General features: G+C 34.9%; 2 protein-coding genes across 2 annotated transcripts; one reads left to right on the top strand and one right to left on the bottom strand.

Moving 5' to 3' along the window:
- The first annotated feature begins 13,858 nt into the window (after window positions 1-13,858).
- LOC113320401 (proliferating cell nuclear antigen) lies at window positions 13,859-15,704 on the top strand. Its single transcript, XM_026568315.1, has 4 exons — window positions 13,859-14,374; window positions 14,628-14,780; window positions 14,884-14,981; window positions 15,179-15,704. Exons 1-4 carry the CDS (start codon window positions 14,056-14,058, stop codon window positions 15,407-15,409), a joined length of 801 nt encoding a protein of 266 aa, XP_026424100.1. The 5' UTR covers window positions 13,859-14,055; the 3' UTR covers window positions 15,410-15,704.
- A 604-nt stretch (window positions 15,705-16,308) lies between these two features.
- LOC113322167 (probable sugar phosphate/phosphate translocator At3g11320) lies at window positions 16,309-19,802 on the bottom strand. Its single transcript, XM_026570203.1, has 4 exons — window positions 18,982-19,802; window positions 18,550-18,653; window positions 18,210-18,438; window positions 16,309-16,956 (listed from the first exon to the last, which is right to left on the bottom strand). The coding sequence occupies exons 1-4, from the start codon at window positions 19,432-19,434 to the stop codon at window positions 16,807-16,809; spliced, it is 936 nt and encodes a 311-aa protein (XP_026425988.1). The 5' UTR covers window positions 19,435-19,802; the 3' UTR covers window positions 16,309-16,806.
- Between the last annotated feature and the right edge of the window lie 7,060 nt (window positions 19,803-26,862).

Below are 26,862 nucleotides of genomic sequence, written 5' to 3'. Positions count from 1 at the left end.
GGATAGGCATTCATAAGAGAAACTCTTGTAGGCCTTATAAAGTTTGAGTTAAAAAACTATCTAGGTTGTTTAACATAATACATGTGATAATTTTGTTATAATGATAAACAATATAAAGAAAGGAAATAATATAACACACCAAAAAATAAATTCAACAAGGAAAACTGCAGTGTGCATAAAAAACCAGGTACCTAATCCAGTTTTAAACACCGCCCTATATTACGTCGCTATGAATACTAGCCTACAATCATATTTTAAGATGGAATGTGGTTGAGATAGAATCAACCCTACGATAAATTCAGCTTCAGTCGTGCTCCTTACATCTCTTGGATCTCTCAAGACCTTAATTAATCACTTGATTCCCCTAGCTGACGCCCTTTACAACCCTAGGAGTTGATTCAGACGCAGGGAAGACTTTTAACTAATCCGCCTCTATCAAATAACCTATTGATTTCCTTCAAAAAGATACACAATCAAGGTAATAGAAATCTTTTTTCTTATAAGGGATCTTCTAGGTAAAGAATGCATCAAACAAACCCCAACGATTAAAATAACTTATTTTCTTCAAAAAGTTATAGAGATTCATAATCGATTTTGCCTCACAAGATTAATCAATCTGATACGATACTTTTGGAATTACAAAGTCTGAGACGAAAAAAAACTTTGTAATTTACATCAATCTTATTCCATGATCGAGAATTCTTGAATGAACGTATAGTAGAATATACATACCTTATAATAGACAACAATTACGGTGACCAAGATCATATTATCAAGAACCATATATCGGGTAAAAGATAGTCTGACCGGGTTCACAAATACGTTAGTGAAGACTTTAAAAGTCGTAACCTAATAAAATATCACGAAGGATCCTGGGTCTTTATAGTACGACTCTAGCCTCAACTAGGACATGGAGGTGTCTTAATTAAGATTCTAGTACGTAGATAGTCATTTATTCATAACGATGAGCATGATTAGGTTTGTTACAGTCAAAGTTGAGTTCTTAAATTTGTTTCCATGTTTATGAATTACTTTGATACCAAGCAAGCTTAACTTCTCCATATATATTGATTATGTAAGCATGTGAGAAGTTTGCCTTAAATTACAAAGAAATATGTGAACTGCATATTTTTCGAAATAAGCTCAGTGCACCATGTGGTTAGCCCAAGAACAGTGGTTAAGTTTTTAGTGAACCTTAAAGCATTAGTGCAGTTCAATAATTCTCAAAGACTAAAACAGTTCTTGAAACAATTTTTGAAAGTTTTATCGTCTTGGAGTTCAAGAAACTTTTGTATTAATGATGTGACATTTACTATAAACCACAAGAACACGGTTGTCGATGAGACAGTATGCAAGCATGCACCGTCTATGGAAACTTAATTAAATATTATCTATAGTTTTTAATAAAAAAAAAAGCTAAAAGTAATTAAATGAAAAATTAATCTAAAAACGATGAAGAGAATAAAATAGAAAAAAAATACAAAGACTTCAGATCTCACCACTGCAATGCGTATTGTACCTTTTACAACAATTTTCTATAATCTTCAATAGTATCTTAAGACGATGTATCTTGGAAGATAAAACATTTATGACCAATAAAAATTTCATACAAAACACTAATAAGCTCTTCACTCAATGATGTTGTTCTCTAAAACAGGGTGTAAAAGCCTTTACGAATCACAAGGACACAAGAGCAAAGATGAGTACAAAATCTATAACATGAACTATAATGCTCTATCTTTAGCCTTAGTAGAGAAAATTATTCCATAACAAATTAAAAGGAAAAAACTACCAATAAAATAAAAACGAAAAATGAAATAACTAAACTACTCTGCTGCTCTGATGTCGAACCAACTTCTAAGATGAACTCCCCTTTGCTTCCACAGTGTATATATAGTTTTCAGAGGAAACCATTTTCCTTTTCCATTTATTTTACCACATCATCATTCAAAAAGTATGTGTCACGTTTCATGAATAATACAAAATCTTTCAATAGAAATGCGTCACGCGTCAAATAATATATCATCATTAAACCACGTTCGATCTCCATTTTCTTTATTTAAGAATTTTTGGAAACTATATCATTCTTTATTAACTCCAGCCATAAAAAATAATATTCTTTCCATAATCTTCGTATATTTAATTCTCATTAATCGCTCCATATCGATTTCTTACCTAATATTTTTATTTTCTTCTTTATGTTATCATTAAACAAAATATCTTCAAATATTATTTTATCAAAGTTAATATCTTTCGAATGATGTGGTTAATAAATGGTCTTCACACTTTTTACACACGCTGTGGCATGTTTACCGCACTCCCATATCCAAATATTATGTCCAATGAAATAATTTTCCATGTTTCTCCTTCGGAGTTAGTCCATTACATTGTAAATCACCCAATTCCTCCATTTTTATGAGCTTAAATTTCTCATTTTAGTCCATCGAGTTTTATTTTCTAAAAACTGCAAAACTAAACAAACACCATCAAGTATGTAAAAAACAATAACTAATAAATATAAATTAAGATGTTAAAACGACGTGTTCACACACTTATCAATTAAGATATAAGTTAGTTTGTGTACTCAAGTTGCAAAAAGTTTCCATGAACCTCCTGATATCAACTAGTTCATGTATTGACCAAATCAGTTCTCGAGCAATCCATGAACATGAAAACTTGTTCAGGAACCTAGTTTTTTTTGTAAGTTACTAATCCTTGTTCATCAATATAAATAGATGGATCCATGTTTGTTTGTTTGTTTTTTTGAGCAAAGAAGAAGGAGATTTATTGATAATAAAAACAAACAATACAAGGGGAAAACCTAGACAACTCACAAATAAAACTAACAAAATAAATCTTGCTCTCCGACTCTAGAATTCTAGCAATGATATTAGGAGGCTCCCCAAGCCAAGTTTGGAATCGTATGCTAGTTCTAGCTAGTTTTGCCAGCTTATCAGCTGCAACATTACAAGATCATTTTTGGAAAGTAACTTGACAAGACTCTAAACTCTGAAGGATTTCTTGGCAGTCAGAGATGATATTCTGATCTTCCCATTTAAAGCCTTCAACACTGCTACTGTTACAACACTGAATTACAGACCTATTATCTCCTTCAATGATCACCTTTTTTAGCTCCTTGTCTCTCACCCACTGAAGAGCTTTGAGCATAGCTAATGATTCAGCCTGACCACATCTCTGGACCTTGCCGAGAAGGCCATTACTGCCACGAATCTCCCTGCAGAATCACGAATGATTAAAGAAAACCTAGCAATTGATGGCTCCATGCTAAAATCTTAATTTGGCACTTTTGTGTCATAGTTGTGGATAGAGTCGTCCTCTAAAACGTACTTTTCCTCTAGTGAAATTGTATTAGGTTACGACTTTGAAAGACTTCACTAAGGTATTTGTGAAGCCCGGTTAGACTACCTTTTAATTAATAGTTTTTGTTATCTGAATCTTGTCCTTATTGATCTTTATAGTTGTTGAACTATAGATCGGGAACGACATTGATAGAAATCACAAAGTATTTTTCGCCTCATAACTTTGTGATTTCAGAAGATAGATATCTAAATCACTTGTTAGGAGCAGTCGTCTGGTCAACAAGAGATACATTACCAACCATCGATAGGTGTTGTTAGTAGCAAAGAGTTCAAGATAAAATATTAAAATCTTATACTCCAATGAGATTTATAGTGTTTCCCATAGTTACTGTATAAACACCAAATAAGTAGTTAAGCTAAAAAATCAATTAATTAATATAGCATAAAGAAAGATATATAATTACAAAGAACCTCTTCGAACTTTAAATATTCAAACTTTCAAAAGCTTGTTCATGGTTAGTAGACAAGCATTTTCCAACAACGAACAATCTAAACAGATATCTATCGAGTGATCATCTAGAATCCGTACTCTTTCATATTTCTCATTGCTCATGAAAAAATCACCAGCTTATCAGGTATTACAAAGTAGTTTACACCTAGATTAAAATAAATACTTCAAACTCCCTTAATGCTTCAAAGTCCCTTAATAATTCAAAACATAAGAATCAGTACATGTGCGACATATATGAACTTTGTGCGAGTTGTCAAGAAGTACCATTAAGTCATTTTTCGGGGGTTTCCAGAGAAAATACTTGAATCACCTTGTAACCCTTGGTTTCAACCAAAAAAATCACAATGGTAACCTTGGGGTTTTCTATATTATCTGGTAGCAGGGTTCCAAAAAGCAATATCCCTGGTCATCTGGTTAAACAAACAAATTATTGCGTCAACATAGAATCCACCATGGCCATATTAGGGTTCGCATTCTCAAAACATGGTGGTTTTCCTAGATCCTCCAAATCCTCTTTCCTTTATATTATTTACATATTAGTTAAATTAGATTACATATATATATATATTTACATCTTCGGACCAAAACTCTACATATGTGTGGTTCCAATGTTATATATTTAAGTATTCATACAACTTTGGTTATATGGTATGTTGTTTGTACGTAACTAAATTTGGAATATTAATGGATACAACTTTTTGTTACAAAGTAAATAGAATTTTGCATGTGCATAATATCTCTTCAGATATGTCAGACGAGGGTTTCGATTTTTTGTTAAACTTTATAGAGCTAACCACTTTGTACATCTTAATGGTTTGGTGATTTAATTTCATGTTGTAGTCAGGTGGTATACCCGACCAATTGCTAAGAAGCTTAGGAAAAGATTAGCATATGGCTACATGAACATGACAGATAAAATATTTGCTCATCAAGAAAAAGATACTTCTTTAGATTTTGTCAATTTCATTAATATATCTTAGAGAAAAAAATCCATTTCAATAGAGTTCTGCATTAGTTTAGCTTTAGCCAATGATAATTTTTGGGTTTCTTACCGCGTCAAAATAAAAAAGGTGAACTAGTATGTAGAGATCACCATCACAAATAAGAGTTTGTATGATGTTTGAAGCGGTTTTTATATTGCATATATGTTTGATAAGATACGTGACAAAGCAAATATATACAAAAATGCACAAAATGCAGGAAACCACAAAAGTTAAACCATATTTTTAAGAGACTCGAAATATTATAGCTTCCATTTCAAGTCCATCACGACTAATAATGCCAACTAGGTTAAATGCACAAACATTAACAACCTTCAATGATTTTCCAAGATGAAATTGTGCCCAACTATGATATAATACAATTTTTCTATTGTTAAAAGTATATGTGAAATTCCAAGATCTCCCTTTTGAATCTTTAAGAAACACATCACCGACACTTTTCTTAAGATTAATACCCCATAAGGGAAGTTATGCACATAAAAGATGTGGATCATAACTAATATAACCAAATAAGAAGACCTGTAACAATTCAAGATTAACGTTTGGAAGTTAGGAGACATACCAAAATTTTGTCATTCCCACATCAGTTGGTCTTGTGATAATTATACATGTGGGAACCTTAAATTTAGATTTAAATGTTTTGCCTTCTTCAATAGCACTCAATGCGCTTTGAAATTTATATTTTGACGCATCCACTTTACATGATGCATACTCAGATGTAAATACTCAAGCGTCTGCCATAATTCTCGGTGTTCTTTTATATTTGTGTTCCATTACATCCACTTTAGCTGCACAACTAGACTTTCTCTTAGGACGACCTACTTCCACTTCAAATGTTTTAGGATGCTTGTATTTTCCAATAGGGAGTTAATCATCACTTTCACGATCCGAGAGGATGATCCGGACTTCAGGTATATGTTTTCACTTTTTACATGTGATGTCTGCAATATTAACCTCTAAATTTGTTGGGTATTCTATTCCAGCTTTGCTATTATATAGACATATGAAATTTGGAATTCCCTTCATATTGGAATACACAAATATATCCAAAATAAATAAAGAAGTGGTCCATGATATTTTGCCAGCCACTTATGAAGTCAAGCTTATTATATTTTCCTATCCTTAATTTACCTTTCACTTTTTCACCTAGAACTTCGATCACTGAAATGTCATATAGGTCATCCCTAAATCTTATAGCAAATTCTGATGGGAGACTTTTAAGGAAAAGTAAAACAAAAAACACCTCTTTTTTTTCTATAAAATTTTGATGTATGTTGTGTTTTTTTTTTCCTCTTCATTTCTTGTATAGTTTTATTCTCATTCTCAGCTAGTCAGAGTTCTTGCTTCTTCATAGCTGACAATGGTCTCCCATGTATAATCTACTTGTTTTTTCAACACATATACTTTGGAAAATCGATCTGAGACATGCTCACCTTTTTCTATCATAGTTAGTTATTAAAAACTGGACACATTAATATTATCATTAATTATTATTTTTTAACTTATTTTTTTAATGACAAAAACTTCCATCAGAATTTGATAAAATATTAATGGATGACCTAGATGACATTATAGTGATCGAAGACCCCATGGGAAGAGATTTCAAAGTGAAATTGATCGTCGGAAAAGGTAATAAGATGGACTTCAAAAATGGCTGGCAAATTATCACGGAGCACTTGTCCATTCATTTTGGGTATCATTTTGTGTTCTTTTATGAAGGAAATCCCAAATTTCATGTGTTTATAATTAGCGACGCTGTTGTTGAGATAAAATAATCAATGGATTCATAGTATAATGTTGCAGAGATCACATGTAAGAAGAGAAAACCTTAATCTAAACCACTGATCATCCCCTCAGATTGTGAAAGGGGCGATGAATACCCTATTGAAAATGTGAGCATCCTAAAACATGTGAAGTGAAAATAGATCGTCATAAACAAAAGGCTCGTTGTTAAGCGAAAAAGAATGTAATGAAACATAAAAATCAAATAACATCGAGCGTTATGGAAGATACGAGAGCATCTACATTCGCTTGTACATCACACAAAGTGGATGTATCGAAATATGAATTTCAAAGCGTAATGAGTGTTATTGAAGAAGCAAAAGCATTTAAATATAAATATTAGTTTCCCATATGTAAAATTATCATGAGAGCAACTTATGTAGAAAAGTCAACATTTTGATATGTTTCCTGATTTTCAATCGTTAACCTTGAATTGTAACAAGTATTTGTATTTGGTTACATTGCTTATGATTCACAATTTTTATACGCATCAGTTCCATTATAGGTACGTAAGTAATCATTTTAAGAAAAGTAATGGTGGTGCGTTGCTTAAAGATCCAGAAGGCAAATCGTGGTATTTAAGATATGCTTTTAACAATGGAAAAGCTAGATTATATCATAATTGGCATGACTTCGTCTTGAAAATCAGTTGGAGGTTAGTGGTGTTTGTGTTTTTCAACTAGTTGGCATTACTAACCGTAATCAACTTGAGATGGAGGCTACGGTTTTTCGAGTCTTTCAAAATGTGGTTTAACTTACTGGCCGCAATAACCTTCATGCATTTTGTGCATTTTCTTATCTGTTTACTTTATTACGTATTCGTTTAAACATGTAATGCAAATACAAGAGTACTGCTTCACAACTGATAATAACTCTTACTTGTGTTGGTAAACTCCACATACCCGTTCACTTTTATTTTGTTACTTTAACATAGGGATATACCCAAAAATTATCATTGCCTAAGGCTAAACTGATGCAGAACTCTACTGAAAGGGAAACTATGTTTTTTTTTTTGCTTTTTAATTTCAAGAGTTATAGAAAAATAATGACAAAAGAAGTTTTAAAGCAATTTTTTTTTCTTGATGTGCAAATATTTCATATGCCACTTACCCATAGTCAGATGTTAATATTCATAGCAACAGGTGGGATATATCACCTGCCTGCAATGTAAGATTAACTGAATCGCAGGTTAGTTTGTACATGGATCCATATCAAAATTTAAAACATTACATCTTCCGAAAAATAAGAGTACTGAAGTAACTTTCGTCGATCAATATCGTAATCCCAAAACTACAACCCAGACGTTAATTAACATGGGGTTAGTCGTGGGAGAGTTCGAGAAATTTTAATGTATTTAGGTTTTCTCCTGTTAGTCCTGAGGGAGTTTGAGGGAGTCTCTCCAAATCCCCATTAGTCGTGGGGGAGTTTAGAGGAGTCTCCTAAACTCCGTAGAAAACACCTATTAGTCGTTGGGGAGTTAAAAAAAAGCTCTTGAACTCCCTGTTAGTCATAAAATCCTACAATACTAGGGAGTTGGTTGCTTTGGAGAGTTCGAAGGAGTTTTTACTGTATTTTGGTCTCACAACAAATCTCTCAAAAGAGTTGAGATTTGGGAAGGAGTTTGGTGCGTAAAAAACCATAGGAGAAAGAAGAGGAGTTTTAATTTGATCTAATCTTCTCTCTAGTCTGATTTGATTTTAATCTGTAAATAATTTAATTATTAAAAAAAAGGACATTGATAACATTCATCATTATGTTTCATCTTTGCCAACAGCAAGAAAGATTCATGCCTTTGATACATCATCTCATGTCGCATCTCTTGTGGATATACCCTATAGTGCCACTGCTAGTTATTACTCTTCCTCTAAGACATTGCGAAATAGAGCCCTTATGAGTATTTACATTGTGTTGATCAAAGCAAAGATTAATGTCTTGTTGTCATTCGGTCCACTTGCAGTCATTCTACACTATACCACTGGGAAACATGTAAGTAAATTTTATCATTTGTTACTTGATTTGATGTTTTGGTCTATTGCTATTTGGATGGTTGAACTAATTAGTAGCTTGATTTGGACATGTCGTGTCAGGGTTGGGTATTCTTCCTCAGTTTGGTGGGCATAACACATTTGGCCGAGCGTTTAGGATATGCGACTGAGTAAGTTTTTATTTTGGCTTCTGGGACTTGTAAATTTGCTATTTCGATTGTGTTCTGTGACTGATTCTAACTCATGTCCTGTTGGACTCATTGTGCAATGTAGGCAATTAGCATTCTTCACATGACCTACTGGTATGTTATTACGCTTATGGTTTAATAAACATGTCTTATCATGATATAATGCTAGGGTATTCATGAAACAACTGCCATCCTTTTAAGCTTATACGAAACATATTGTATTAGAATGTTAGTTTTTGTACCACAACACATTTGTGTTGGTGTGGTTCAAAGAATCCAAAATGTCTAGTTTGTGGTGATTCAGGGTCATGTCTGTTCTTGAAATGAATGGACCGATGCACGGCCTGATACTTATAGTAAAGAATTGTGCCTGATACTTATAGTAAAGAATTCGGCCTGATACTTATAGAACGCAAGGGATAGTCCTTGATTTCGCTATTGAACAGAACTAACTACTATATGAAGATGCAATTTCTAATATCTGCCATATGAAATCTGTGTAGGTAGAGGAGGAGAAAAAGGAAGAAGAGTCTGACGATGATGAGGCGCCAGAGATAACGTTGTGGGAAGCAATTGGATGGCTAGGTGTTTTAACTCTTTGGATTTCCGTTCTTTCTGGATACCTGGTTGATGCGATAGAGGTATAATATACTCCCCTGTAGTAGGCCTCTGTTATCATGTGACTTGTTTAGTACTTGTACGTGTATGACTGTTATGAACCTACTCAACCCCGTTAAGCTAAATACACTCAACTAGGTAATGCATTTCCTTAACTCAAGTGCAAGCGGAGATAATGACAGCTTGTGCAGGCCTACACAACTTCTTACGAAAAGAATGCTGTTCAGATGAGTTTCCGGTCGAGAAAGAGGAAGAGGAAGATAGCCATCCATCAACGCTTGTAAATGACGACGAAATTTTTACACAACAAACTCAAGAACAACAACGTCAAGAAGCTAATGCATGGAGAAAGAGTATAGCGGATGATATGTGGGAAAATGTTCGTGAACAAAGGGAATTAGAATTCTAAGGAGACCGTTAAATTGAAGGGGAAAAAAATTATCTCGTTGCACAAAATAACATACTATTGATACAGAGATATGATCATTTTCATTTATTTTTTTCTTTTGATTAAAGATCAATGTTATTTGCAAATGAGGGTTTATTGTTTCTTAAAAGAGAATGAGTTAGGAGTGAACTCTCTCAAACTCCCCCAAACTCCCTCTAATAAACTCTCTCAAACTCCCTACACTCCCCCAAACTCCCTGAATTCAAAAACACCAAACTCTCTCAAACTCCCTACATTCTCTCAAACTCTCTCAAAATTCCTGAGATTTAAAATACCCTCAACTCCTCCGAAATCACTCGAGGACTAACCCCCTGTAAGTTAAACGAAATAAAATCTTACTTCATCGATCAAACTAAACCTTAAAAATAAAAAGAACCATTTGGAGAAGGAGATAAAAAAAAATTGCAGTACTAAAAACATCTCAGAAATAACGTAAATTTACTATGTTGAAAAGGTCATTTTATAGTGTTACCTTCAAGGTTAAGCAACTCTATGTGTTGTATTGTATATGTCTCTTTTCATTGTACTACTCTTTGGATTCTTCTTTTAGGAATAAAAAACTCTATCCATTTCCGTTATGAATATAATTTCTAGATCCAAATGTACATGTTATAATAAATTTGGAAACCATGAATTAAGAAACTTAACGTGTTTTTATAGATAGACCAAAGTACTAATTGTACGAAAACAATTCTTCCTAGAAATAGTAAAATTGATGGCAAATACCATCTACCACGGTAAATAATAATAATAACCTAATAAATATAATATAAATCAACAACAAACATTATATATGGGATTGTAACATTTCAAATTCACATCTACCGGTAGATTGAAAAGTCTCTTTCTCTCTCTTTTGGGTTTGCAGCTCCTCTCTAGGGTAGTTATATTCATCAACCGTTAAATCCTCATCTTCAATCTTATTTCATACTCTTAAATTAATCATTTTATTCTCATCTTATTTAATTTTATTTAGGTTTCTGTCCGGATCAAGATTATTTCTTAAGATATGGGCAGAGTAAATTAGGTTTTTTTATGTATTACATTACATTCTATAAATAAAATCAGAGGATACTGTATTGTTAATTTGTATTCTCATACACTCTTATCTAAGCGGTTTATTATAACCATTTTTTCGTGGCACTTCGTATTATCGATCCCATTACAAGGACAACCTGCTTTCGACAACGTACTATTGATCAATTCATAAGATGAGATCAACAAAATTCGAAGTCGATCGGAGTAATTCGGGCATATCACTTCTTTCTGTGGGAACATCTAAGTTATACGATGAATACCAACTACAATGGTTTCAAACCATTTATAATTAAAAAAATTGGTTAAAACCCATTAAGATGACATCATATTTCTTGTCGGATTATGTATATTTAGTAATTTTTCATCATTCGTTTCTTTGAGTTTCCAATTATATAAACATTGTATTTTCTATTTTAATCTATTCATTAATAATCGGTGATGTTGTAAGCAATTTCATATTGATGAAACTGCGAGGTATTAGCCTCTTCCATCGAAAAAAAAATCTACATCTACCAAGAAATATATTCTATTATAGAATATCGATGTAAATATAGGAAAACCCCATTATTATTATTATTTTACGTATATTTCATTAGAAAATTAGGAAGATTCTAACCTTTGTATGTCTTTTAAGAAGGGCTTTGACCTATCTTATTCTTCATCATTCAGCTTATTTGTGCTTTTGTTGTGGTAAGATCTTGGAGTGCCTTATATAAAAGATATTTTTATTTCCTATATTAAACAGAGTTCAATTTTGGATGGGAGCAAGATGTTACTATCTTGGGAAACAATTTTTTTGCATTAAATTTTATGTTTAAAATGAATTAAAACAAGGTTTCTTGATTGAAATATATACGGAAACGTAACCTGCTTATTGGCTTATGGTTTTTATTAATGTAATTTGTATAATAGAATCCACCCATAATCAATCTAGCTAGAGACTGACAAACACACAGAAAAGAGACTACCATATTTTGATCATAGAGATTACATGATCTTATGGAGAAAAAACATAAAGTATCCAATATCTTCCCCAGAAAGGCAGGACAACCCATAGGAATTCATAAAACAAAATTCGTACTTCACATGAAATCATAAGATATTCTAGTAATTCACCTTAAGGTATAAAAATTTGTTTAGGGACTAGAGGGTTCACCAGAGCTTGAGCCTGGTTTACCCCTCATAGGTCTCCTGATGATCTTCCGCTGACGTGAGAGTAAATGTAAAATCATATCATTATGGTATTGAACTTTGAAGGTTGCGTATGACTCAAATGTCGTAAAGAAAGATTGGGGACCTAATATGTTTGAAAAATACCCCATAACAAAACCTAAATCTAACAACCATTAAAAAAATACAAAAAAAATATGTTACCCGCTTCCCCTTTTTCCCTTCATTATTCATGACAAAGACGATGAATCCCACAAAATAAAAAATATAGATTAATAAAATAAGAAGTTTAAGCACGTTACCAATGAGATAATCTTCAATCCATAGTCCCGGAGCAAGTCCATGGTTGCTAAAGGTGAAGGATTCCATCTCATAAATATGTAGCAGATCTCTCTTCGGTTTGTCAGAGCCCCGCCACAACTTGCTACTTCTAATCCTGCTTGGGAACATAGGCGGAGCAACATTCTTTGGCGCATTCACGACCACCACAGTGGGGACATCCACTCTATCCCTACCCACAGGGTTACGAGGGGAGTCATCCTTTTCACAATCATGTTATCTCCATAGATATGAGGTGTATGTGTTGTGGGGGGTGGGGGAGTCCCCCTTCATATTTCTACTAAGATGGTTTTACACATTCACTGGTTATAGGGTGAGACATATGTCCAAGTTCAGATTGTATACCTTATCAACTGGTCCGCTGCATAAAATGAAAATTACATTGGACTTTCGGCCGTTATAGCGAACATTTAAGGGCATCATATAATTGTTATTACCTCAAACTTATGTGGCTTAAATGACCATAATCCTTCTAAGAAGCTGGTTGTGGAAGGAATCTTCCACACATCTAATTAGTTAACGAGTTGAGGTCTCGCTCGTCAACGAAATTAACCAGACAGATGGCTCAACCAAGGGGCCACGCACCACCACCCTTAGGATCAAGTCCTTACTATATATGGATATGATAAGTTTCCTACGTTGAGTCAAATTAAGCAGCAAGCTCCATTCCTGATGGTGCCATTAAGCAGCAAGCTCCATTCCTGATGGTGCCCTTTCGTAAATTCCTTTCGACGTCATTTTTTCTCTTTTCTTTTTGGGTCTTATGATAACTATTGAAGTTACTAATCTATTGGTGGGTTTGGATGTAGAATTCTAAAGGTGAGATTTATGGGTCCATGGGATTTGGTGGAATTACTTCGGAATGTTTGGTTGCCCAAATCCCTAGAATCACGTTTCCCACGGGAATCAGTTTTCCAGAAAATCCTCCATATGGAGTCCGACCTCTCCCCAAAAATTTAGGGAGCTTATCAAGGGATTCATGGACCCATTTTTATTAACTTTAGATCTCATATATATATATATATATATAATTTTAATATTCTAAGGGTAATAATCAAATGACAGATGAACTTTAAAACAAAATATTTCTATAAATCCTAGAAATTTTGAATGAGTTACCAAATATAGGAAGGAGTTATATTATTCTAAAATTTATAATCACATGGAATTATAAATGGTTGAAATCCTGAATTCTGCCAACGAACACACCGTATATGGATTCGATTATGTGTCAACTTTAGCATTTCGTAGGAATTGTCCTCATGAGAGAGTTTCATAACTCAACAACTTAAGCAACAAACAAACAGTCCCTAAAACTACCTAACTTCCTCCGTACAATTAGCGACCAACAACAACAACCAATAGAAATCAATGGTTTCCTTCACCCACGTGAAAAAGTTCCCCATCATCTCAAAATTCCACAATCTCAAAAAAAACCGCGGGAAAATCCTCGAATTCCCGCGTTAAGTTCTCCCCCTTTTCTTTATAACCAAACCCTCTAACCTATTTCATTTGTCTAAAAAACTCTTTTACACAGTTTTCTCAGAACTAAAATCTCCCTCTTTTTTCTTTCGAAACCCTAGAAATCTCTTTCTGTCCGCAGAAACCCCAAAACCAAACCCTAGTAGTCGTCGTCGAAGAAGAAGACAGTAAAGATGTTGGAACTAAGGTTGGTGCAAGGGAGTTTGTTGAAGAAAGTAATGGAATCATTGAAAGATCTAGTTAATGATGCAAACTTTGATTGTTCAGCAACTGGGTTCTCTCTACAAGCTATGGATTCAAGTCATGTAGCTCTTGTTGCTCTGTTACTTAGATCTGAAGGTTTTGAACATTATCGATGTGACCGTAATATCTCTATGGGTATGAAGCTCGAAAATTTGACAAAGATCTTGAAGTGTGCTGGTAATGATGATATTATCACCATTAAAGGTGATGATGGTGGTGATACTGTTACCTTCATGTTTGAAAGCCCTAGTAAGTTTACTTTCCCCCCTTTTCTTTTTTATTTAATTTCTGTGAAGTACACCCTAGATTCAGATTCTCTGTTTTTGTACAAATAAGGGTTTTCATGCTGTTTCGGGGGTTAAGATTTAGGGGATCTGTAAAGAGGGATCTCAGCAATTTTGGGGAGGATTGTAAATGAAGTGTTTGAGTATTTGCCTCTATGGGTTTGTTTGTTTGTTTGTTTGATATATGTTGATTGTTTAAATCAAATGTGGTTATATAGGTCAGGATAAGATTGCTGATTTTGAAATGAAGTTGATGGACATTGATAGCGAACATCTTGGTATTCCGGATGCCGAGTATCAAGCTATAGTCAGGATGCCGTCCGCTGAGTTTGCAAGGATTTGCAAGGACTTGAGCACCATTGGAGATACTGGTAAACCTTCAGTATATAACTTACTTGATTCAATATCATAAATAAGCCTTTTACTGGTCCTGGTTCCTAAAATTATCTGTTGTTTTCTTATTGGTGTTTGCAGTTGTAATCTCTGTGACAAAAGAAGGTGTGAAGTTCTCCACAAAGGGTGATATTGGGACTGCAAATATCGTCTGCAGGCAGAACACAACTGTTGATAAGGCATCTCTTTCCCTCTGTTACTTCTAGTACTCTAGTATATATACATTTCTTTGTTGGTATTACTGTTGATCACCATGATTGAGAACTGAAACACAAATGTGCAATTTTATCCTTTGTTTTCACTATGATAAGTCATTTTGGTTCATTTGAAAAGTTTGATTTGCTAATGGAAGTATCTGTTTGGGGAACATATGCAGCCAGAAGAAGCTACTGTCATTGAGATGCAGGAACCAGTATCACTAACATTTGCACTCCGATATATGAACTCTTTCACCAAAGCAACACCATTGTCCAACACCGTAACTATCAGCTTGTCTTCGGAGTTGCCTGTTGTCGTTGAATACAAGATTGCTGAAATGGGTTATATTAGGTTCTACCTGGCTCCCAAGATTGAAGAAGATGAGGAAGATACAAAGCCCCAAGTTTGAGAGGCAGCGATACCATTATCCCTTGTTCTAGTAAATGAGTCCTTAATCGCTCTTCACTTTGTTTGAAGTAGTTTTACTGTTTCTTAAGTAGATTTTCTTTTTCTTTTTTTTTATGAATCCTAGTGGGTAGAATTTGAGATTGATCATCCTAAAATGTTAAAATGTTTTAAGAGTCTCAGGCCTGTTTGGATAATTTGTTAATTAGGTGTGCCTCTTACATTCAAAGTTTGTGTAGTCTTAATGCTTGACCAAGTTTAAAAAATTAAGTCTAGTTTCTTTATAATGATCATGTTTATTATGCCCGTGTCTGATCATATGATTTCATGCTTATACAGCGCTTCCATTTGGTTCTTGATGTGTGGTGTGTCAGACATTTTCTGGCTAACCTTCCAGAGAACCTGAATTTTTTGTTCTCTTGATTTGGTGAAAGACTAACTTTTATATCTATATGGCTTCAGAATGTGAGAAGACCTTGAAACAGGCCTTATAGCATTGAACTTAGACCTTTGTACATGAGAAATCATGGTAATCCGCTTGGTATGCTGAGTTTAATCACCATGTTTCTTTGTCCTTAAGCTGAGTGTTATTAAAAGACACGAGAATTTACATTCCTTTAAAATATTCATAGCCTGTATGCTATAACCTCTTCTGTCAGCTGGCACGGCCAGAAGCTTAATGCCTTATTTTGTAATCTTCAAAACTCATCTGCTGGTAATGAATGTTGTTTCTTAGGCCTTAATTCCTAGATCCCTGTTTGATGCTGGGCAGAGCATCACAGGGAGTGTGAATGTTGCTTCTTAGGCTTTAGCCTTTTTTTCCTATTTAAAAGAAGGATGACAGGAAATGAGCCAATTACCATTAACAGAAAATAAATGATCCGTGAAATTTGAACTACTACATTTGCTAAATTATAGTTTTCCATTATAAATTAAACAAAAGGATACATTTTTGTTGCAAAATAGAAGATGTAAATCATTTACTCTATCAATAAGAATTTTATAGTGATATATGGGATCATTAATTAATCAAGAGATGACATTTAAAAAGAAAAATGAAAAATGGAAAAAAGACTGATTGAGCAATCAACCCAGTCCCCACACCTCTTGAAAGAATAAGCTGACTACATTCTTTCACTGTTAGCACTGAGATATGAAAGACAGGAAGAGAGGCCAATCAGTTCTTATTGAGACTTCCCTACGTCTTCGCTAAGTTGGTTGTTGCTGTTGATACAGGTGGAAACCTTTCTTGTGGTTCCCAAACAAAAAAGAATTTTGAGGGCATAATCCAAGGCATTGGATGCAAGCATGTGCTTCTACCTTGGCAATAAGCTCTTCGCTCCTCCAGCGTAAAAACAATGTAAAAAGAAAAAAAAAGCGGATGGTGCACAGTTTCTACTCTCATTTGCTACTTCTTTTCTTGGCTTCACTGTAGAGGATAACTCCGAAGACTGTAAGAGAGTACCCAAGCATTCCAGTCACAGAGACTGGGTTTCTGAAGATGAGAATTGAAACAACCACAGCAACAGCCCCTTTTGCATTACCCAAAACCTGGACGGTCAACATATAATAAAGTCAGAACGAGTGCTGAATCGTGCCAAGCATTTGAAAGTACACAATGTTATAATTTGGATGTGAAAAGTATAACGGGAAATAGGTGCAGTTACTGGTAGTGGCATCCACGCAACATGGAGTAGAAAGCTTAATTAAAAATAATTCAATGAGAACAAAACAGGCTGAAAAAATATGCACACTATGTGACAACTGGAGTAAACATGGTTCACGATTAATGTAACTGATAGTGGTTTTCTTCATTGACATATCATCAGAGAACGCTTGCGCATCCTACTCTTCCAGATGGATTCTTACCGAGTTGGATTATGTTCAACTTATAGCTATGAAGCATGGTGTAACTAACAATCTATTATTTGTACTTACAGACTGACATAACATAATAGCTCATAAGATCATCATCAATACATGGAAATAAATGACTTTAGAATTTAGTGTCCCAAAACACTGAATAAATGACCTTTAGGAAAGACAAACCCCTTGCACTTTCTTCTTCCAACCGCCGGAAACATATGATATCCACATCATGAGAATCTACTGATACCGTAACAAAGAGTCCACCATCTCATGGCCACAAGAAGTCCCCATAAAATTAAACATCGTAAACATAGAAAGAAAAGAAAAGGAAAAAAAGGAAAGAAAGTGGGGAGAACTAATTGCCTGACTCAAGCTATTTTAATATCGTAGAGAAGCTTTCCAGCAATAAAAGGATCTTCCTAGTTTCAATGCATGATTGGTTTTTCCAAATTACCTATTATCTTATTCAAACCACAGAGGCAAGCTTCTGTAACACCTCCTTGGAGTCAACAATTACTCCTGCAACCTTTCGTTTCTCATCTCTCCCTATGACCTCTTTGATCTGAAAACTAACCCTAAATTCTCTATCAGCTTATTCTCCCTAGGAGCTTCCTCAAATGTTAACCAAATACTTTTTCCAAGCCCTTTTCGTTATAAAAAACTAAAGCCTCAATTAAACCTAAACAAAGAAATGCAATAAGTGGCATAGAATACATGAAAGAGGTGTACTCCAGCAGTGCAAAATTTGAACCATAGAAGTGCACACAAAAAAACATATAGAGTCGATCCTTGGAACACTAAAACAAACTCAGATGAAAGATATTTCAACCATCATAAGTGGAGTAATATTTATCAATTCAATTGAACAGATCTAAAGGGGGAAGCTGATTAATTTTACAGAAGAAGGTAGCTGCATTTGAGAGATGGGGGCGTACCTGGAGTGTCAAAGCACTGGTGTGTTTCGTGACCAAGAAGTTTGTCAAATTTACAAAATAAGCCAGCGCAGAATTGAAGAGCAGGTACCATATGATCTTCACATCCTCCCTTGCAAGTGCCAGCGTGATTCCAACCACATTTTCTTCCATGAAAAGAGTTGCAGGAAGAAGGAATACCACCGCTATTGGAGCCATGTACAAAAGGAGGTTCATTGAGTTCAACTTTTCCCTGCAAATGTAAAGCTTATCAGGAAAAAACAATTGAAACAAGTACAGAAGTTTCAGTATACATTTCACGCTGCTCCAGTAGTTAGCCGCGGAAACTAGTAGAACACATTACCCTTCATTGGTCAGTAGAATTCCTTGTAGCACTGACTTTAGCGCCCTGGCAGCAGTAGCACCGACACACATTATAAAGCCAAATAGATGGAAACTTGGTTCACCCTGCATCCACAATACAAAGAATAAGTTCAAGTAAAATCACATCTAACCAAGTCCAAGATGTAAACATATAACCCACGATCAAACTTGCCACGTAAATAGACTCAGACTAGCTTTCCAAAATCAGAATTTTAATTCACAATGACTAAGGGTTACTGAACCAATTAAGATATCCAATTCAAAAGAGAAAACACCCACAATTGAAACCATAACCTCGTCAAATTCATTTCTTGCAAAGGTCAATATAACTAATTCAACTAAACTAAACATGGGGCAATTTTGACATAAAAAAATGATAAAACTAGAGAGACGGAGAGATTAGAAGTCTTACCCCGGATGCAATGACAACTCCAGTAACAACAGGAACAAGGGTCGCATAAGTAAGCCAAGCTTCTCTTTTAACAGTCATAATATAAGCAAACACAGCTGTAAAGAAAGGTGTAGTAGCACCAATAGCTTGATTGAAAGAAACAGGCAAAAACCTCAACGAAACATTCCCACTAACAACTGATGCACAAAACACAAGACTCAATGCTGCGATCTTCATAAATTGAACTCTAGACCTAATTGTTTGCATAGGTACCATTTTCATCCAAGCAATTGCAACATAACTAAACAATGAACATGCTGTCATATGACACATAGTTAAGAAGATAGGGTATTTGAATCCGTAGTTACTTAACAAATACTTGTTCAACAGCAACACCCCAATATTTGATGAATACCACGCTGTTACTAACCCGATCGTGAAGAATCTACTGTTACTACCCTTCATTGACGACATTTTTTGTTTTTATGAAACCCCCAAATCAAAACAAAGGCACTAAATTTAGTGTTTTCAAAACAATATTTAGATCTATTTAGGGTTTGAAAGAATGAGATCTGAATTGAATTGATGAATTTTGATTATCTTCTTCCATGGATCTGAGTGAATTTCATGAGGTTGGTTTTGATTTTTTGTTTGTTTTTTCTAGGGTTTTTTTCCAGAAATGGAGTTGCAGAGAAAATGAGAGAGGAGGGGTGGGATGTAGCTCGTGTTGTTCTTCTGCAACAGAGAAGAAGCGCGAGCTTGAATAAAAGGCGTTTTTGAGGTAAACGCGGTTGAGAAGAGAGAGAAGAGAGATTGGTCTTTTTCTATAGAGAGAGAGGTGGTGTTTGTATGTATGGATGGTTACTTTCTCACTAGTCACTTCAACTAAACCCCAAGTAAAGGTGTTTGAAAAATATTTTGTTTCCAAAGCAAACAATTTCCAAGTACAATATTTGAAATGTGGAAAAAGAAATCCTGTTCGTCTGGATTTTAGAAGGGTTATAACACGTTTGGATACCAGAAGCAGAACTAAGAAACATAACTATTTTGCTTTACACAAGATTGATTTTTGTTTCTAGAAATTGTTTTGAAAAATTATTGCCAAATCGATTTTCGTCTTTTCAAGAAATCGTTTTGAAAAATTATTGTCAAACTGATTTTTGATTTTTCGATTTTCAAAAATCGAAAAGCAACTTTTAAATATATGTAAACACCCTATTAAATTTCATGTACGCCAATACGGGTACCAATTTGCTAGAAAGTGTACTGATTCATGGGTTAAAAGTGTTTTGTTGTCTATGGATTTTGTTATTTAGTAACAAATGGGTTTAAAAAAAAAACTGATACTAGTGACACTTCGTCCAATATGCCCGAGTTATTCGTGAGGACAATTTTCATGGATGACAATTTTCATAAAGCTTTGAAGACATTATAAGCAACTCTTCCTGATTATGACTTTAGCAGCTTCACCAGTAAGAACACACCTCCTAAAATAAAAAGTAACCTAACGAGTGCTCTTTTTGATAAAGTAGTTAAAGACATGGATAGAGTTTAGGAGCTATCGGTCAGACAGAAAGCGACCGCATTCCCAGAATTTTCTTCATGTTGTACCGATTGAGGGCCTTGGGCAGAAGATGTCACCCGTTGAGTAACGGTCCATCAATATAGGTTAATGATCTCTCTATACCCTTCGGATACACACTGTCCTGCTTGCATCACAAGATGCTTAGACACGTACGGGGAATATGCAGTCCATTGCAAGGTAGATCCTGGGTTTAAATATAGACATGATCATGTAAGAGATACGTTGTATGATGTATTGTGGAGAGCTGGTATTTCAGCAAAGAAAGAAGCGGCTGCCAACTTTTTGACAAACCCACTTGAAGGGATATCAACACGTAGGCCTGCAGACGTTCTTATTTTTGGATGGGCTAATGGAAAACACGCATGTGTTGACCTCACTGGTGTTTCTCCGTTAGTAGGCGTTGGACATGGCACCTTTATAGTTGGCCAAGAAGCGCTTAGAGCTGACTCAGGTAAGATAGCGAAGCATGAGAAACCGTGTATTGATAATGGACATCCTTTTATCCCTTTGCTTTTGATACTTTCGTCTTTTTGGCTCCAGAGGCTGTTGGACTTCTCAATAGAGTCCAAAAAGCCATGCACGGTAATGTCATGACTCCCAATTCGAGAGAGTTTGTTTTTAAAAAGATAGCTTTTGCAATTCAAAAAGGACTTGCAGCGCAGCTTGCTGCTCGCTTGCCTGCTATGTAAAAGATTTAAAGGATTGTTTAAATTGTTATTCAATTTTATAAATAAACAAAATACAACATTTACATTTTTAAAAAATTTATTAAATTATAAAGGAAATCTTTTAAAAAACTAATCCGATTAATTGAGTGTTAGTTATATAAATTGATTAAATATCGTTCTTTTTCAGGGGTCTTCACAAATATCCATGAGTATATTTTAAGTTTTTGGCACATCTAAAATTATATTAAGTCAATTCAATTTATGTAGGAGGTTGGGTCGACGTTTTCACGCGTCAAAAACATACTAGTTTATTTTCATCATCCAAAAAAGTATTAATTCATTTTCATTATCCACTTAAAATATATTCCTTAAAGGTATTTTTATAAAAAAATAAAAAATAAAAAATATACATATGAAAAGTATGTAAATAATCCTCCCATAAGATAATGAATCATGATGTTGTTGGATGTCGTACGATCCAAATTGCCGGAAGTCTGTCATTCAAGGATGAACTCTATTGAATTTTGAAGAAATTTAGGGCTCAAGTACAAATCTATAGGCCTTAAACATGTTGCTATTTAAAACCAGGCATGTAACATTATAAAAACCAGACCTGCAATTTTGTAACAGTACCACATCAATAATGTGTAATAAAAAAAATAGGGGAAAGATTTCGTCGGTGGGATGGTAGTTTGAGTCGATGTACACCTAGGACTGACACCAAAAGTTTAGATACGTTTCGATGAAAAGAACTCGATGATATCACATTGATTTTGTCCACTAGTACAAGAGTATCTCTACGATAAGAAACGGTATTTTGTTTTTAAGTACTGAATAACGTTTTTTTATTCAATTTCCGTTTTGGTTCTTTTAACAGTTCCCGTTCTGGGTTTTGAGTTATAAAATTGAACATCAGATGTGCAATTTATTACCAGCAATTTTTATTTAAAGCATTATCATGTTAAATGCGAAAATAAATTTCAAACATGTTGCGCACCTAGACGATAGAATAAAGTCTTTGGATTCGCTTAGACTTTATTTCCATTAAGCTTGAATATCTTGGGCGTATTAAAGATTTTGTTTGCAAATTGGTGATACGGGCAATTAAGGTCTTTTAGGCCGTCGCCACTAAGTTCTGAATGATTCTTCGTATATTTTTCTAGTGGAGTTTCGTCTGACAGAGTAGACTCTGCCGGATGCCATCAGGTCAACTTATGAAGTTGGCCGACAAAGAAATAAACGTCTACCACCAGACTTCCCGTCTCCGATCTGGCGAAAAAGAGTTGACAAGTCATCATGCAAGGGCCGTTCGCAGTAGACTTGACCTTGTATCGTTGTTTGCTTAAAAATGAAAAAAGTTAGTGCAAGTCTGATTCACTCAATTTTTGTAGTAGATTACTATTATTTTCATATGATTGCAGATTACATTATAATTTTGGTACATCCCCATTTAATTTGATACCCCTATTAGTAATGTTGCTTATTATTACTACTGTCTTTGGGAGATTCTAGGTCAAATCACGTGTAATTTTGCGCAAACGTTAAGGAGGCTGAGTCAATACAATAACTTGAAAATGACATTATGGTCTAACTACTTTAATGCATACAGTCTGGGGCTATTGAGTCGGTTCTTACCCGATCCAGGTCCAACCTTGGATATTATATATGCATGAACGGTGACTCGGTGAGGTTGCTGCGAGTATGACTTATTCGAGTAAATTCATTTTCAAACTCCATCACGTCCTCATATTCGCATTAAGTGCCGTATGAACAACTTCATCCTTTTTTCTCACGCACACAACGACGTGCACTGCAGTATGTGGGGAACACTTCTAATCTCCCTATATTTCAACAGATCTAAATGAAACCGAATTGGGTAACGTTCCAAACTGTTTAATTTTATTAGGTCCTTTCCCATGGATGTGGCAAATATGATTGTTTGCCATTTAAACATTCATTATGGAGGGGGTGAACTGGTAAACTGGTATAGTTAAGTGGTAAATTTACCACTTAGCCAGGCCAGATCAAGATTCCACCGAGCGGTCGAGTCTCGATCGCTCGGTCATGTTTACACCTCCAGGTCTTAACTCGACCGTTATCGGTTTTTGTAAGACCGGTCGGTCTAGCTTACAACGCTGATTAGAATCTGATCCAACGATCATAAATTTTTCCTCCTAGAAATACCACATTTCTCTACCATTTTAATTCATACATTCTTCATATTTTCTTAGATTTTCCAATGGCTCGAAACATGTCTATGGCTCAATTCGTAAAAGAGGAACATGCTGCCGAAAATCAAAGAGTTGCACTTCGAGCTAGTGTGGAAAATGAATTAAGAAGAGCAAATAGTTGGAGAGTTGCACAACAACTCAATTTTAGCACGTTCGAAGATGAATGCATCTCCAAGAATTATGTTTTCTACACTAATCATCCAATCGTTGATGGCGCATTACGGCTAGTTCCGTTTTTGGGACGCGTTTTAATGAAATTTGAAGAAGAAACAACGAACCTCTACAATCGTAATTCGTTGGGGTTGGGTGCTCAGTTCTCCATAATTTCCAAGAATGTTAACAAGTATTTTGGTATGATAAGGGAAGAGGCTCGAAACATGAGAAGTGGTGAAACCCTTATGGAGATTGATCAAAGATGTCATGAAAATTGGATCCTTGACAACAGAGAGAAGTTCCTATATGCAAGTTGTAATGAAATCTTAAAAGTGTTGCCCCAATTTAATCTAGCTTATCAATTCTAAGTTCTTAATTTTAACTTACGTAGAAAACTTTAAACGAAGATTATTATTTATCAGACAAAAGTGCAATTACATTAACGATTTAACAACTAATAAAACTCTCAAACTAACGATTACCACCAAATACATAATTCCCTAAGCCTGTTGGATCTTGTGAAAACTCATTATTTGGACTCTAAGATGGTGGTTGTGTAGCATCAGGTGAGTCATAACCTTGATATGGTGCCGGATTCATTGGAGAAGGTGCTTGAAATCGGTGAAATGCTGAACTTATTAGGTATAAATTACAGATTGCCTAAATGCATCCAAATTGACGTGTCCACCGTCAGGAGTAAGTACATGACCTTGGGGAATGAAACCAAGATGAGACTGGAAATTCGTCCCCAAGTTTGCTGTTGTTGGTTGTATCTGAGTTTCCTCCACCATACTCTCTTCCATCATGGCTGGAGTGCGTTGCCGACTTCTATAACCTCCACGACCCCCACTTCCACGACTCCCACTTCCACGACTTCCACTTCCAGGCATTTGAGAACTTGATGCTACCGGAGTTTCGGGAAATTCATAACTCAAACTCTCCCTCAAAGCTTGCATCTGTCTCAAGTGAAATTCTGGAATTGATTGATAAAAAGATCATAATTGCTACACCGCTTCTGAAAATCTTCTGGTGATTCCATGACACCATAGCATGGATAGCTTTGCTGCAAATCTTTACTAGTAAGTGGAACTGTAAAACATCCCAGTTTGTGATAAAGTCCTGACTTCCCAAGGTATTGGAGGCATACTTGACGACCCCATTTGCGTACTATGGTACGTAAATGGTTTTCCCGTCGGTGGTGGGGGTTGGGATGAAAGATCTGCAAGTGGAAAATTTCCTAGTGCTGGAAAGTCAACACTACCTAAGTTTTGTGATTGAGTAGCAACATTCAGCTTACATACCTTCTGAAACCAACTGAAATAATCATACTCATTTACTGGTTGTTGGATCAAATCATCAGCTTCTTCCTAAGGTTATCCATTGTTTATCTACTTTATCCAATCATCATGTGAAATTAGTGAAGTTGGAAACGGGTTGATAACTTTTACCTTTCTTCCTTGTAGCTGAAACAAATGTCTTTCTCCGTAGTACCAAATACCCTGACCAATAACCGGATTGTAAAACACAAGTCGCTTAAGGCTCATCTGTAGCATGTTTTGTGTCGTTGGTTCATGGAACTCATTAATTACTGAATACGACATTGACGTAATGTTGAGACTAGTTCTGAACAGTTGTTGCATCCTTTGCATAGCAGCAGCATTTTGACCATCATTAATATGACCAACCCAATTCTAAGCTTTTTACTTGTACACGACTGGAAAAATTAATCGTTTATCGTGAAGATCAGGTTCGGCGACAGTAAAGTAAGTATACCACCAATACTGAAAAATAAGATTGACGAAAATTGACGTGTTAGTACATTCACCACTAGTTTGAAAACTCGGTAATAAATCTAATAAAATAGTTCTTACCTCCATTACGACCCAAAATCCATTTAAGTTATCTGTCTTCTTACTTGAGCAATCACTGAGACACATGTATAGCTCAGCTAAAATTGCAGAATTCCAATCATAATTTGGTGCTTTAGTCAAATATTCTAAAGATTCCAGAAAACCAATTAATGACACTGAGCTACCATTGGGGAAAAAACTTGACCTAACATCCATAATACAAAAATACGTTCAAGCTCGGGATAATCTTCAGCTCTGTTTATCCCCTTGCCATGGTAACGGGTCAACAAATCCTTCAACCCAGACACTCTTAATCCAAATGAGTGTATTTGTCTTGAATATGGTTTTCCTTCACTATCATTTGCGTACAAGGGGAGTAATTATTTCTATCTTCCTTGTGATATCCACCTTAATTGGTTAAATTGTACTGTGTCACCCTCACTTTTTATTCCAGTCAACATATACAAATATAACGGTGTGAACCCTAAAAACAACATGTCAATAAAATTAAAGTTTGTATGTGGTACTAAAATTTGTATCAAACTAAAAACTTGAATCTCTAAAAATTAAAATGAGTGTTTCTGAACTAAAAATTAAACTATTGAATGGAAGAAATAGAACTTACCACACTCGAAATCCTTGAAAAAAAAATCGTATTTGAAGTGTTCCACCAACGTTCACAAAGAACTCGCACAATTTGAGTCTGGTGGTTTTTTCCTTTCATGATATATAAACGCTGCCAAGGATTTATTCTCAAGGATTCTTGAACACGTTGGGGGAGTAACTCAAAAATTTCGGTTAGCTCAGACCACCCACCTCTTACTTTGGGTAAAAGAACTCGCTCAGGGTGGTTAGATAAATGCGTAGATGCTACATTCACCACTAGTTTCAAAAGGGATTCAGACCAATTGATTATTTCTGTCAAATGCATTTTGCTCAATTGGTGTGTGCATGCCAAACTGTTTAGTGGTTATTCTTTAAGCACACTAATCTGTAACTTGGATACACTGGTGAATGGCAATTAGTTTTTTTTTTTGTGTGGCTATTTTGCAACTCTTATATCCTATCATCCTTTCGACGAGAGTTATTTTTAATTAAATTTTCCCTTTACTTTGTCAAAAGTAATAATAAAAAAAAATCAACAGATAAGTTTTACACAAACAGTAGTATCAAACAATACTTGAACCATATGCCAAAAAAATCAGCTAGTTTAAGGCGAATAATTAGAAGACAAAAACAGGTCATTTTAAAGTAAACTCAAAAACATCTTAACCAACTACTTCTGATAATTGCTAACTTATTCCTGATTAATTAGTGTTTATTCGATCGATTAATAAATGTTTAATCTTGTAAATCAAATAATGTTAATTGATCGCTAAAGCATGAAAAAGTTTTTATTTTTTTTGATAAAAACA

Source organism: Papaver somniferum, chromosome 11, assembly GCF_003573695.1.
Source record: "Papaver somniferum cultivar HN1 chromosome 11, ASM357369v1, whole genome shotgun sequence".
In the NCBI taxonomy this organism is placed as follows: Eukaryota; Viridiplantae; Streptophyta; class Magnoliopsida; order Ranunculales; family Papaveraceae; genus Papaver; species Papaver somniferum.
Note: the sequence above shows the minus strand (reverse complement) of the source record. Positions and strands in the feature narration are given on the sequence as shown.